At 45.7% G+C, this 13,239-nt stretch overlaps 1 protein-coding gene across 1 annotated transcript; it reads left to right on the forward strand.

The window, feature by feature from the left end:
- The first annotated feature begins 293 nt into the window (after nucleotides 1-293).
- On the forward strand, nucleotides 294-1,984 carry LOC144805631 (uncharacterized). Its single transcript, XM_078672155.1, has one exon. The coding sequence runs from the start codon at nucleotides 686-688 to the stop codon at nucleotides 1,982-1,984; it is 1,299 nt and encodes a 432-aa protein (XP_078528281.1). The 5' UTR covers nucleotides 294-685.
- The last annotated feature ends 11,255 nt before the right edge of the window (nucleotides 1,985-13,239 follow it).

The following is a 13,239-nucleotide window of genomic DNA, read 5'->3' on the forward strand; positions in this document are numbered from 1 at the left end:
CACCGGCCTGCCTGCTGTTTTGCATTCACCTGGAGGGCTTCGGACTCCACCACCAGAGAGTAGGACCTTTCTGGCTACAGCTTGGACTCTTGTGCAGCCAGAGGAGAGAACAGACTGTACGTCGTAGAACGGGGCAAAAAGAATATCAGGTATGTTATACTGGCATGCTGAAGCAGTATGCATCTGTCGCCTCCACTCCTACAGCTTGCTCGTTCTTCCTTATCTTCGCCAAGGACTGTCGGTGCCCTAGGCAAGGAAATCGAAGGGGGCATGGGCATAGATTTGAGAAAAACTTCAGTCACAAAATAAGTTGCTGCCGGAGAGGCTATAACCAAAAGACTATTATCGGCTAGAAACATTTCGACAGGTGTTAGAGGGCTGCATCCAGACATATTTTGCTCAATTCAAGTGTTAACAAGATTACACACAATTTCTTCTAGAGATAAATACTGAACATTATCTAAATAAGCACGACTCTGAAATCAGGTTCACTCGTACCGTGGCATATAAGCAAGAGAAAACTAAATGTAACTCTAGGAATACACCTTATAAAAACACGTGCTGTGAGAACAAATTCAGTGTTCAAACCCGCCTCAATCAAAGCAAAATAACCCAAGTTGGGGAAATAAGTTACCTGTGCCAAAAACGATTCAGCCATCAATCTCATCTCACTGAATTTGAGAGAATGCACACTGGGAAAAACATCTCTCAGTGCTCTGAATGCCAAAAAAGTTTCATCAGTAAATATTATCTCACTGAGCATATAAGAATCCACACTGGGGAAAAACCTTATCAGTGCTCTGAATGCCAAAAAAGTTTCAGCAGTAAATATTATCTCACTGAGCATATAAGAATCCACACTGGGGAAAAACCTTATCAGTGCTCTGAATGTCAAAAAAGTTTCAGCAGTAAATATTATCTCACTGAGCATATAAAAATCCACACTGGGGAAAAACCTTACCAGTGCTCTGAATGCCAAAAATGTTTCAGCCTTGAATCTAGTCTCACTGCACATGTGAGAATGCACACTGGGGAAAAGCATCAGTGCTCTGAATGCCCAAAAAGTTTCAGCAGTAAATCTTATCTCACTGAGCATATAAGAATCCACACTGGGGAAAAACCTTATCAGTGCTCTGAATGCCAAAAAAGTTTCAGAAGTAAATCTTATCTCACTGAGCATATAAGAATCCACACTGGGGAAAAACCTTATCAGTGCTCTGAATGCCAGAAAAGGTTTAGAATCAAAGGGAATCTATATCAACATGCATTAACCCACTCTGTGGAAAAACCTTATCAGTGCTCTGAATGCCCAAAACATTTCAAACTTAAATCACTTCTAACTGCACATTTGAGATTCCACACTGGGGAAAAACCTTATCAGTGCTCTGAATGCCAGAAATGTTTCAGTGAAAAAAGACCTCTCACGCTGCATATAAAAACGCACACTGGGGAAAAACCTTATCAGTGCTCTGAATGCCCGAAATTTTTCTGTCACAAAGGAGAACTCACTAAACATACTAGGACCCACACTGGGGAAAAACCTTATCAGTGCATTGAATGCGACAAATGTTTCAGTAATAAAAGCTCTCTCACTCAACATATAAGAACCCACACTGGGGAAAAACCTTATCAGTGCTCTGAATGCCAGAAATGTTTCTATGACAAAAGAAGACTCACTATACATACTTGGACCCACACTGGGAAAAATCCTTATCAGTGCACTGAATGCAAGAAATGTTTCAGTGAAAAACCCTGTCTCACTCAGCATATAAGAATCCACACTGGGGAAAAACCTTATCAGTGCTCAGTGTGCACAAAAAGTTTCAGAAGTAAATATTATCTCACTGAGCATATAAGAATCCACACTAGAGAAAAACCTTATCAGTGCTCTGAATGCCACAAGTGGTTCAGCCGTAAATCTGGTCTCACTGCACATGTGAGAATCCACACTGGGGGAGAAACACCAGTGCTCTTTATTTTTTGACCATTTCCATCTGTATTTATCCATATTTATTTTTTGGGCATTTTTTCTGTATTTATCCACATTTATTTTTGCCACACGCAAAAAACGCCACTACAGCTAGTATTTTTCCGCATTTATTTAAATTGACAATGCACGCCAGTGTCGGGTTGTTATTGGGCAACACAATACATTCATCTGAAAACGTTGCCATTGTAGTACAAGCACATGTGCATTTCAAGAGACTTTGCAGACATTGAGGCTCTTTCTGGCTTGTAACGTACCGGTTGCTACCTCATCTTGTATCTTGGTTACTGGTGTTACTTGCACAATTGTCACTTTTTCCTCATGTAACGTAACATTTGCTCTTGTAATGTTACTGTTCCTATTGTGAAGCTCTCTGACACCCTCGGGTAAAGTCTGCGCTATATAAAAACGCATAAATAAATAAATGCCTTGACAGGGGCCTAAACGCAACGAGAGAACTGCATCTCCTAAAATGGGAATTGCAGCCTGCAGTTCTGTTTCTCGAGAGGCCTAAGCCTAAGGTAGTACTTCCTCTCCCTGAGCCCACGCTGCCAGTCAACCGCCTGCATTGAATGGCTTACCAGTGGTAAATCGCCTAGATGCAGCTCAGTGCAGCCTGAATATGAATCATTCCCAGACAGCAGAGGACAAGGGGTTCTGAAAATGCTTCCCTTTATTCAAGTACAGAGAAACCGACTGCTTCATCAATCAGGATTGTGTCTTTTTCAAGTCACGGCAAAGAACTACTAGTTGGAATTATGTGATTACATGGCTGCTTCACTTTCTGCATAGTTATGAATTTTGCCACATTATCCAAATAATCCATCATCGATACATGATCTGTTGATTCTAATAACATTTTTGTTTAAAGCACATTTCCCAGGCAATGGATGCAGATGAAGCATAAGGTCACAAAGGGGGATCAGCTCCAGCTTCTGGTGATTAATGGAGCAATGAGGCATTAATTGAAGAAACTTGAAAAAAAGAAAGCTAAAGTGTGTCATTTGCTCGATATCGCTTCTGTGTAGGCTTGGTTTCTAAGCGCTGTTAATATATCTCACAAATCCTACCCATATCACGTTGATAGTTAAGTTGTGCCGTTTTAGGTTGTTTACAAAGGAACGTTTACTTTGTTTTTGCATCACAGTAACTAAGGTGACTCTGTAAGGGGATGCGAACAGCTGGTGCTACGTGGGTGGGGGCGGGAGGGCCGGAACCCGAGGCTGTAGAGGTCCGAGAGAGGCAGGAGCGGCTTTTAAGGGAATCGATCTGGATTCTGACAACATTTTTTTTTAAAACACATTTCCCAGGCAATGGATGCAGATGAAGCATAAGGTTTACAAAGGAACGTTTACTTTTTTGCATCACAGTAACTAAGATGACTCTGTAAGGGGATGCGAACAGCTAGTGCTGCGTGGGTGGGGGCGGGAGGGCAGGAGCCCGAGGCTGCAGAGGGCAGAGAGAGGCAGGAGCGGCTTTTAAGGGCACATACACGTACCCACAAAGTGCAAATAGAAGGAGCTGGAGCTGGCGCAGCTAACGGCGGAGGAGCTGGTGGTATTAGCACGCCCGCACGGTGATGCTTGTAAACAACCGGGATTGGCTCAGGGTCACTTGAAGACCCTGAGCCAATAGGTCAACAGTACGTCACTGAAAGGAAGCCACGTCACTGGAAGGAATCCCCAGAATCTGAGCAGGGCACGGCAACTCTGAACAAAGGCTGCAGCGCGGCAAAATGTACTTTTTTACTCGTATTTTTCCGCTTCTACATACAAATACAGACAAAGGAAAAAAATATTTCCGTCTGTATTTATATGTGTAAATACGGAAAACCGGGAGCCCTATACATAATATACAACAGCAGGAAAACATAACAAACCAGTTACTTGCCTTCGGTAACGCTCTTTCTGGTGGATACTCCTTTACCTGGAGATTCCTTACCTTGTGAATATTCCCCACACGCCAGAGTGGATCCTCAAACTTTAAAGCAGTCCTGCTGCACGCAGTAGGAGACATCATGCAGCTCAGTGTCGCCGTCATTCTGCTCCAGAAGTGACAAGCGTAGACGTATAAAAGCACTTCCCATGTGCACTGTGAACAACTACAGAGGTCTGAGTTCATTATCTCACAGGTCTGTATCACATATGCAGGCCCTGGGCAGATATTAATTCACCATTTTCATTAAGATTAGAATTCAGATGAGGCCTTTTCATTTCCAAAAATTCTAATTGTGTTCTCAGCATCAAGTGTATATATAAAACGTTGAGTGATGACTGCGCAGTGCTTAAGATGAAAGTGATTTGATGATAAAACAGTCCGATCCACATTTTGCTCACAGAAACAGGGGTGCAAATGCTTTTGCACAATACAAGTTAAGCAAAGGCGATTCATAGAAGATATAATTTATATGAAATAGTCCCTGTATAGTCAATGTTTCAACCGTTCCATTTAATTACCATGGTCTCATCAGGATGGTAGAACGCCGCTTCTCCAATATGCTTCTCAACAATATTCAATACAACCGAGTAAGGATTCTTCTGTATCTCTGGGCAGCGTACCTGGGAGGAAGTCAAATTCAACTAAGCAGTTCCAGCGCCCGTTCGTCAGACCAAACAACTGCAGCCAGTGAATCCTCGGCTCGCTGTCAAACAAGTTCAAGTGTGACTCTTCCTGATGAGACCATCGTCATTGACTGTCTTGTCTGTGAGAAGTTGCACCAGCCATCCTGTGATGGTGGGCAGGAAGACATTCACCGGCAAGTGAAATGCTTGCAACTCCAACAGCTTGTTGTGGAGTTGGGTCTCTGCCGGTGACGAGGGTTCCCTAGTCTCTGTCTCCCATATGGCCTTCCCATCCCAGAAGTGATACATCCGTCGCCACTGTTAAGTCTGGGTGGAATAGAGAGAGGGATCTGCCACTGGCATAATCTAATTCACTGGAGAAAATGTTGGGTACGGCCTACAATAGGGTGAGTAAGTGTCTGGAGGGACACAAAGAGGTTTTGCAGCTGCACCAGTTGTAGCTGCAGGTCCCTCAGTGGCATGATGTCCCAGACTTTGCCTTTATGTGCCATGGCTTTGAAAGAACTGGGAGACCTGTTGGGTTTGCAGCAGGGTCTGGCGCTGGCAGTATTGAAAAACCCTACTGTAGCCAAAAGGGGACGAGATTTGTGATGAAATTGCGTGGCGGAGGCAGACAGACCCAAGGAATCTGCCTGGGGCATAGTCCACTTTCTTGCTTAAAAGGCGAGAGCCATCGAATAGCTTGTTCATTAACCATGCTCGGGTATCTTTAGAGAACCATATAGACCCAATCATGGCAATGCACTGTAGTTCTACACTCATGCCAATTGCCTGACCCAAGCAATAGGCTATGTCCAAGTCACAACAGAGTACAAACTTTGCTGCAACACATCTATCCTGATTAGCTTGTGTTCGCCGGCAGAGTTTGGGCCACTGTTTCCCACAGGGCATGATTATATTTGGGAGCATTGTCATTGAGACCCTCCAGGATTTAGCGATGTGCAAAAAAAAATCGCCAGTTTTGTAACAAGTCTACATTTTTTATAAAAATGCCAGTGAATGCTACCTTGTCCTTGCATTGATCCAGCGCTCGCCAATGGGCCAATAAAAGGAGGAGTCTCAGCAGCAGGCAAGTGATGTGTTCTTTGTTTATTTACTCCGCACCGGCCTGCCTGCTGTTTTGCATTCACCTGGAGGGCTTCGGACTCCACCACCAGAGAGTAGGACCTTTCTGGCTACAGCTTGGACTCTTGTGCAGCCAGAGGAGAGAACAGACTGTACGTCGTAGAACGGGGCAAAAAGAATATCAGGTATGTTATACTGGCATGCTGAAGCAGTATGCATCTGTCGCCTCCACTCCTACAGCTTGCTCGTTCTTCCTTATCTTCGCCAAGGACTGTCGGTGCCCTAGGCAAGGAAATCGAAGGGGGCATGGGCAAACCATCATGATGGTCCCTGGAGGGGGCAGTATATTAATGCAGGGGTCCAGCTCCCATGGGGGATGTGGTGGGACCGGGGACAAGGCAAGATTTAAATGCAGTGAAACGCCGGGCCCAGTGGGCCAATATTTTTCTAAAGAGGCCCACCAAACGCGCCACTGCCCCGTCCACTGCTTGAAAAAAAACCTGGTTGAGCCCTCTGGCCTTTCTTTGGTGGCTCCCACTCACCCTTTCTCATCCACCTTTATCTCACTAGTGTTTTGGTGCTGGAGGTCCAGTGTTTTCAGGATACAATTGTGAGTGTAGAGGCTAGTGTTTGGCAATAGGGACAATGGTAGGGTAGGGGTCACTTTGGGTGGGGGTGGCAGGATAGAGGGTAGTGATATGGCAGAAGCAGACAGTGTAGCCATGTAGTGTTTTGAGGGTAGGTTGCAGTGTGGGGGAGTAGCTTTAAGGCAAGCAGAAAGGGCCAGTGTTTTGTGGGAATGGATGATGGCAGTGTTTTGGGGAAAGGGGCTAAGGTGGTGGGCGGGGTTGGTGGCAGTGCTGTGGGGTAGGGTGACATGGAAAAGGGCTAGGCTATTCTAACTCCTTTTTGTTCTTGTGTAGAGTCTTGGAAGGTAGATTCTGATTGTTCTAAAGCTCTTGAGCTGTCTGATAACTAAAATATACGCTTGCTGCTTCAAGGCTCCGGTCGGTCTGGGGTTCAGTACACTTCTGGAAACTCAGAACCTTGTGGGCTGGATCCATATTTTTGAACTCCCACTTGAAAAGGGTGGAGGTAACATGTGTGCCCATCTCACTTTCACAATTTGCATCATGCCTGTCCTATCTATCCTAGACAATTATTGCAAGTGTAAATCAATCAATCAATCAGTACATTTATAGAGCGCACTACTCACCCGTGAGGGTTTCAAGGCGCCGAGGGTGAAGGGGGGGTGCTGCTACTGCTCGAACAGCCAGGTCTTGAGGTGTCTCCTGAAGGTGAGAAGGTTGTGGGTCCGTCGGAGGTGGGTGGGGAGGGAGTTCCACGTCTTGGCAGCGAGGTAGGAGAAAGATTTGCGGACTGTTGTTGTTCTTCTGGTGCGTGGTATGGTGGCGAGGGTGAGGCTGACTGAGTGGAGTTGGCGAGTCGGGGCGTAGAACGAGAGGCGTTTGTTGAGCCCCCTTTCACAGGACTGGCCCAATGGAAACTCTTTGTTTTTTAGCACATTTCTGGGTTTTTTGTGTGCATTTTTCAAAGTATTTGATTTTGGGGATATTAAGTGTTTATAACAGGGATCTTCAACCTCTTTTCTGTAGTGAGTGGCACTTCTAATCAGTGAAAATCTTGAGTTACTTAAGGCTAAACATCTCGCGCATTGTTACCAGACAGTTTGTCAAGTAGGGCCTTTTAGATTGAAGTCTAATGATCTGTCTGCAACCTTCCGCGCCATGGTACTCCTATGATCTCAAGAAATGTAAAAGAAAATGTAGGCACCAATAACAATTTTGGAGGAAGAATTACAGCCTATTGTTCAAACACAGTTAAATCACTTGCTTATAAACATTTAGCAACTCCCAGCCAAAAAGCTGTGATGAACTAACCAAATTCTTTTTTCCAAAGTAAATAAAATATTCCTGAATTTTAAGATAACACCAGATAATCTTTAGGGACAGATACAGTGGAGTAACGTATGGTGAATAAACTAACTTACCATTTCCTGGTAATGAGTACATTCACCGCACTTTCTGAAGACAAAGTCTCTAATCTTATCAACACTATGAAATTTGGAGCCCTGCAGATTCTTGCCCTCCATTCAGTTTCAGCTACCATTTCTGCTCATCTCACTTTGTTATTACAATGGTGCTTAAGTCCGTCTTTTTTCCAGATGCTTGGAAAAAGGCATCGATTTTGCCACTTCTAAAGACTCCTTCCCTCGATCCCTCAGATGTAAAGAACTACTGATCCAAATTGGTCCTTCCACTTCCTTATGAAATTAAAGAAAAGGCCATGAATCAGGAGATCACCACCTTTTTTGAAAATACTGACTGTCTGGATCCTACTCAACAGTAGAGTGTAGACCCTACTACTGTACAGAGTCAACCTTAGCGGCAGTAACTGAAGAGATCAGATCCATTGTGGATAGAGGAGATAAATTCAAGCTTGATCCTATTGGATCTTTCGGACACATTTGATAAGGTTAACCATTTCTCTTTGGTAAGCCGTTTAGAAAGTATAAGCATCAAAGGTACTGCTCTCAAACTGACCATGTTCTTTTTGTCAAACAGAGAGCAATTGGTACCTTTGGAAGAATTTACCTCTGCCCCATTTTCACTTCCTTGTGGGGTTTCAGGGATCTTCAATAAGTCTGACTTTGCCTAATGCCTACAGCACTCCATTAATTGGACTAGTTCGATCCTGCTGGTTCTCTACATTCTTTTGTGCCAATGATACCCAAATAGTGGTATCGGTTACTGCAGAACCTGAAAAAGTGGCAAAAGATTTTAGAACGAGTATGACTAGCATCGCTAATTGGATGCGGATGCATTTCTTAACATTGGATGCAGAAAAAACAGCGTTAGTGCTATTTGGTAAGGATTCCTCCATCTGGAGCTCCTTTTGGTGGCCACACTGTCTCGAGCCCCTTCCACTCCCAGTCCAGAAGGCTAGAAATCTGGGTAGTCTTCTTTGACTCAAAACTCATTTTTATTGATCACTCCAATCAGGTAACCTCTTCCTGTTCCCTTATGTTAAAACGTTCAAAGAAAATCTTGGCCTTCCTTCCCATGGAGCTTAGGAAAAGTGTTATCCTGGCTGTTGTCGTATCTAAAAGGGAAAATTTTATTGAACTTTATATGGGCTCCCAGTTGTCTTCTTAATAAGTTGCAAACCGTCCAAAATGTGGCAGCAAGAGTGCTGAAGAACCTCCCCAGATTCTGCTCAGCCTTTGAAGCCATTTAAGACCTCCATCGGCTGCCCATTAGGGAAAGAATTAAATTCAAAGCCTTATGCTGTGCCCATAAGGCACGGCATCAGGTTGGCCCTCGCTTCCTACAAGATGTTCAAATGATATTCCCCTTCTCGTACTCTATGGTCCAGCAATACTAGGCAGATATGTATACCCAGAATAAAAAGTGTCCATTGGGGAGGAAGACGTTTCTTCTACTCCACTTCCAAATGGTGGAACTCTATCCAGTCATTTGAGGTCAGCCTAAACTATTGAAGTTCAGGAAGGAACTTAAGTCTTTTCTTTTCAGCCCATAGTTTAATGTTCTCATCTAACTGTTAGGCAAATGTTTAGGTATTTTATATCCCCTACTGTCAGGTTTCAAATGACACTAGTGCCAAGATGCCTTTTTGGTAATTGTGTGCTTGATAAAAAAATTAACATTAACATTATCAGACTCTGCTAGCTGCAGCCTGATGATGATAATATAAAATAAACACAGCCTTCCCTTAACTTTAAAAGGAAAATATGACCTTGTTCTTATTTAAAAATTAACTCAAACCTGTGAGTTAATCCAGTGGTGTCTGGGAGCTGCTGGTAACTCACGATCGACTGGTTGAAGACACCTGCTTTACATTTAATAAAATTCGGCCAAAAGCCATTCCAAATATTTAAGTATTTATTGTTTTGGGGGAGGGGTCTATTGGGATTTTGAGCCCATACATTCATGTTTCATCCTTTTTACATCATGAGTTCTTATGCGTCTACTGTATTCCTGTTTACACTGTATTCCTTTTTTGGGTGTTTTTAAAAACCTTTTCTAAGAACGTGAATTGACGAGGTTTCTTTTTTTTCTCTCAGTTGATATGTTTTCACCCTCCTTTGTGGATTTTTTGCAAACTGTTCAATTTTTTCCATTCTTTGGCACCACCAGTGTTGCATAGTGCATAGGTTTCAGTATTTATTTCCCTTTTTTGCTGAGGGTGATTTTGGTATGAATTTGGATTTTCCTTGCGCACTTTTACTCTCACTTTTTCCTAATCACGTTGGGTTACCGTACAGCAGTTTTGGTATTTGAAATTCATCTTCCCCTTGTCACCTGATCTTATTCTGTTTTTTTCTCTGGCTGCAATGGACTTCTATGCACCTATATTGAAACTCGGTTTGTACAAATTTGCTTCAAGCAGGTGATTGATCTTGCCCTTTTTTTCATTTCTTTGTGTTCATGCAACCTCATTTAAAAAAATTTAAAGTTTTCCATTGTGATTTCATTTCTATTGCTTTTTTTTGTGTTGCACTTACTTTAGAGCAGACTTGGTTGCTTTTTTAAATACGTTTTACCAGCAAGCACAAGGAGATGATGGACTGAGTGCGGAAACTTTTCAGACACTCACTCCCAGTCACAGATCTGGGTTGAATCCATTATCATTCTTTAGCTCACTTAGCCACCCCAGTTCAGACCCAGCCATATGCAAATCAGTCTTGATGCTTGTTTCCGGTCCAGTTGAGACCTGACTTGGCAGTTCGGGCTGGACTGTTCCTATGAGGCACAGGGTCAAATCTGATTTACATATGGCCGGGCCTGAACTGGGGTGGTGAAGTGAGCGATGATGGATTCAATTCAGATCTGTGACTCGGGGTGAGTGTCTGAAAAGTTTCAGCAGTCCGTCCATCATCTCCTTGTGTTTGCTTTGTTTGCCACTGGATTCAAGCTAGCCTGGCAGATGAGGGGTGTTACCCCAAAACCGGTCCCAAAATGCTTGTATCTGAAAGAGACTATTAGTTATAGATTCCTTACCTTAGAATTACCCCCAGGCTTCAGACTGGATCCAGAGAAATGTTTTTTAGCAGTACCCCTGCGCTTCAGTAGGAGGGGTCGGTCGACACCATGTCCGGCGTTGTAATTGCCGGGATAATGTCTCCATGTCTACTTAGACGCCGCTCTTGCGCGGTGACATCACTTCTTTCTTTTTCCATGCCAGTCAGCGCAGATCCGGAGAGAGCGTGTCTCTTAGTCAGTTTTTGACTAAACCCTTTTTTGACTTTTGTCAACCTCCTTTTTTTGTTACAAGTCTGTTTTATTTTAGAACAAAACCCCTGACTGGGGCACACAGACACAGCGTTAAGCCTACAACCTCTTATCCGAGGCCGGCCGCGGAGAATGTGCGATAAGGCCATGCATTTTGCATAGACAAACTAGTTAACACAGCGACTTGCCTACAACCCCAAGGGGGCCGGACGCGTGGCTTAGGATAAGCTGTTAGAGTTGTTCAGCGCTTAAAGAGCCCCAATGACAGATCAGCGAGAATAGGTGGACAGTCAACAAGCCCAACACTTATAAACAACCCAACAGAGGTCCGTGAACACAGGAGAGAGCTATAGAAAGAGGGGAGAGAGGGAAAAGAAAGGAGAAAGAAGCCAGAGACAAGAGATAGAAGGGATAGCGCGCTAGCAGGATGGATGTGTAGGTCTGTGGGTGAGGGGCGGCACCAGGCAGCAAGGGTCGGTCTCTAAAACTCATATATCATAAAGAATGTCTATGGGAGCAAACTAGCGGGATCTGCAGGGACGACGGCATCCTCAAAGAGACGCAAAGTCCGGAGCCTAGTGGGCATGTGTCGTGCATGTGCCATTGAGCAAAGGTAGCGCACCAAGGGCTTCCAAACTGTCTCAAAGCGAGTGTGGCGCAGCTGGAGCCGCGCCGTGAGAAGCTCCATTGCCAAGACGTGCCACAGCCGCACAAACGAGGAGGCTATGGGGGGTGCTTCAGTCTCAACCTCTTTTTTCGAGTCTTTGACTTCTGGTAGCACGAGGGATGTCCCATCGTCAGACCGGCTTCAAGCCCTGTGACTCCTGTCACAAGTTGATGTTGGTCACCTCTCCGCATCTTGTGTGCCTTTGGTGCCTGGAGCATGACCACGATGTGAAGTCGTGCTCTGACTGCCCACCCATGAACCCGAAGTCTTTGCGGGAGCGGTCCCGAAAGCTTTTGGAGGCCCAGCAGTCTGCTCCGCGCAGCTCAAAGTCGCCGTCGAGAGGAAGGTCGCAGGACCAGTCACGGAGTCATCACCATTCCTCTTCGAAGTCTTTACACTCCTCAAGTACTTCAATGCACGAAAAGAAAGCATTGTCACTCTTTGCCTTCTCTCTGTCCGTCGACCAACGCGACGCGGGACCCAGATCGCTGTCGCTGTCCAGCTCTTTCCTCAGAGCATGCTGGGGTGGCTCCACACTTCCCTACCTTTCCCGGAGTCGAAGTGTCCCCTGTACAGCTTTGTCAATTTAACAAAGCACTGCACAGCTTCTTTGGGCAGCCCGACTCCGCAGACGTGCCTTCGAACCCCACTGACTCTGGGTGGGCTGTAGGCCTTCGATGCCGGTGGCTACGGCCCTGGCGCTGCAGGGTCCTGAAAGATCCAGGCCTGGATCCGGATTGGTGCCGGTCGCCTCAAAGTACCTTCCCCGGTGCCGATTCCAGTGGCGACGCTCCTGACGCCGGTTGTGCCCCCAACCTGTGTCGACCCCGACATGCCAGACTTCTGTACCGCTGTTCATCGGTGGCGTTCCCTACTGCCCTGAGTGGCAGCCAAAGGAGGGTGCGGAGGACTGGGAGGGGTCTACTGACCCTCTAGCAGACCAACTTGAGAAGCCAGACTGGCGAGAGGAGTTGGGTGATGCTGGATACCTTCCTAGACCTTGGTATGCTTTCTCCCTCTACCATGGCTACAAAGGAGAGAGCCTCCTACGCTGTGGTGTTGCGCAGGGCGGCTGAGGCCTTGGGCCTCGAGGTTCCTACGGTGGCTGTCAGGACTACCCTTCTAAATGAGGTGCTTCATCCGGCAGCAGCCTCTTCGGAGCCCTGCTGCCTTTTAATGGGGCCCTCACTCACATCCTTCTGGGTACTTGGTCCAAGCCCAGCAGCTTCTGTGGACAGGATGATTACCCAATGCCACCACCCGGCCCTGGGCAACCCATTATTCCTCTCCCAACACCCTACCCCTGAGAGCTTGGTGGTCAAAGCCTCATCCTCAAAAGGTGCATCCCTACTGCTCTGCCAGATAGGGAATTCAAGAAGCTGGACCATCTTGGGAAGAAGATGTTTTCTTCTGCCAGCTCAGGACTGCGGTCAGTGAACACCGCATGTCTCTTGGGCCGTTACACACACACAGTGTGGGATACGGTTGCTCACGCGCTGCCGCAGTGCATGGAGGAGGCCTGGGTCGTTCTCATCCATGCTGTTGCTGAGGATCAAGACACAGCAAAGTTCATTATCCGGTGTAGGCTGGATACCGCCGACTCACTGGGTAGAACGGTTTCCACGTCGGTACCCCTAAGGTGCTACGCCTGGCTGGGAACGTCTG

The sequence above is a fragment of the Lissotriton helveticus genome, chromosome 1_2, assembly GCF_964261635.1.
Source record: "Lissotriton helveticus chromosome 1_2, aLisHel1.1, whole genome shotgun sequence".
Classification (NCBI taxonomy): Eukaryota; Metazoa; Chordata; class Amphibia; order Caudata; family Salamandridae; genus Lissotriton; species Lissotriton helveticus.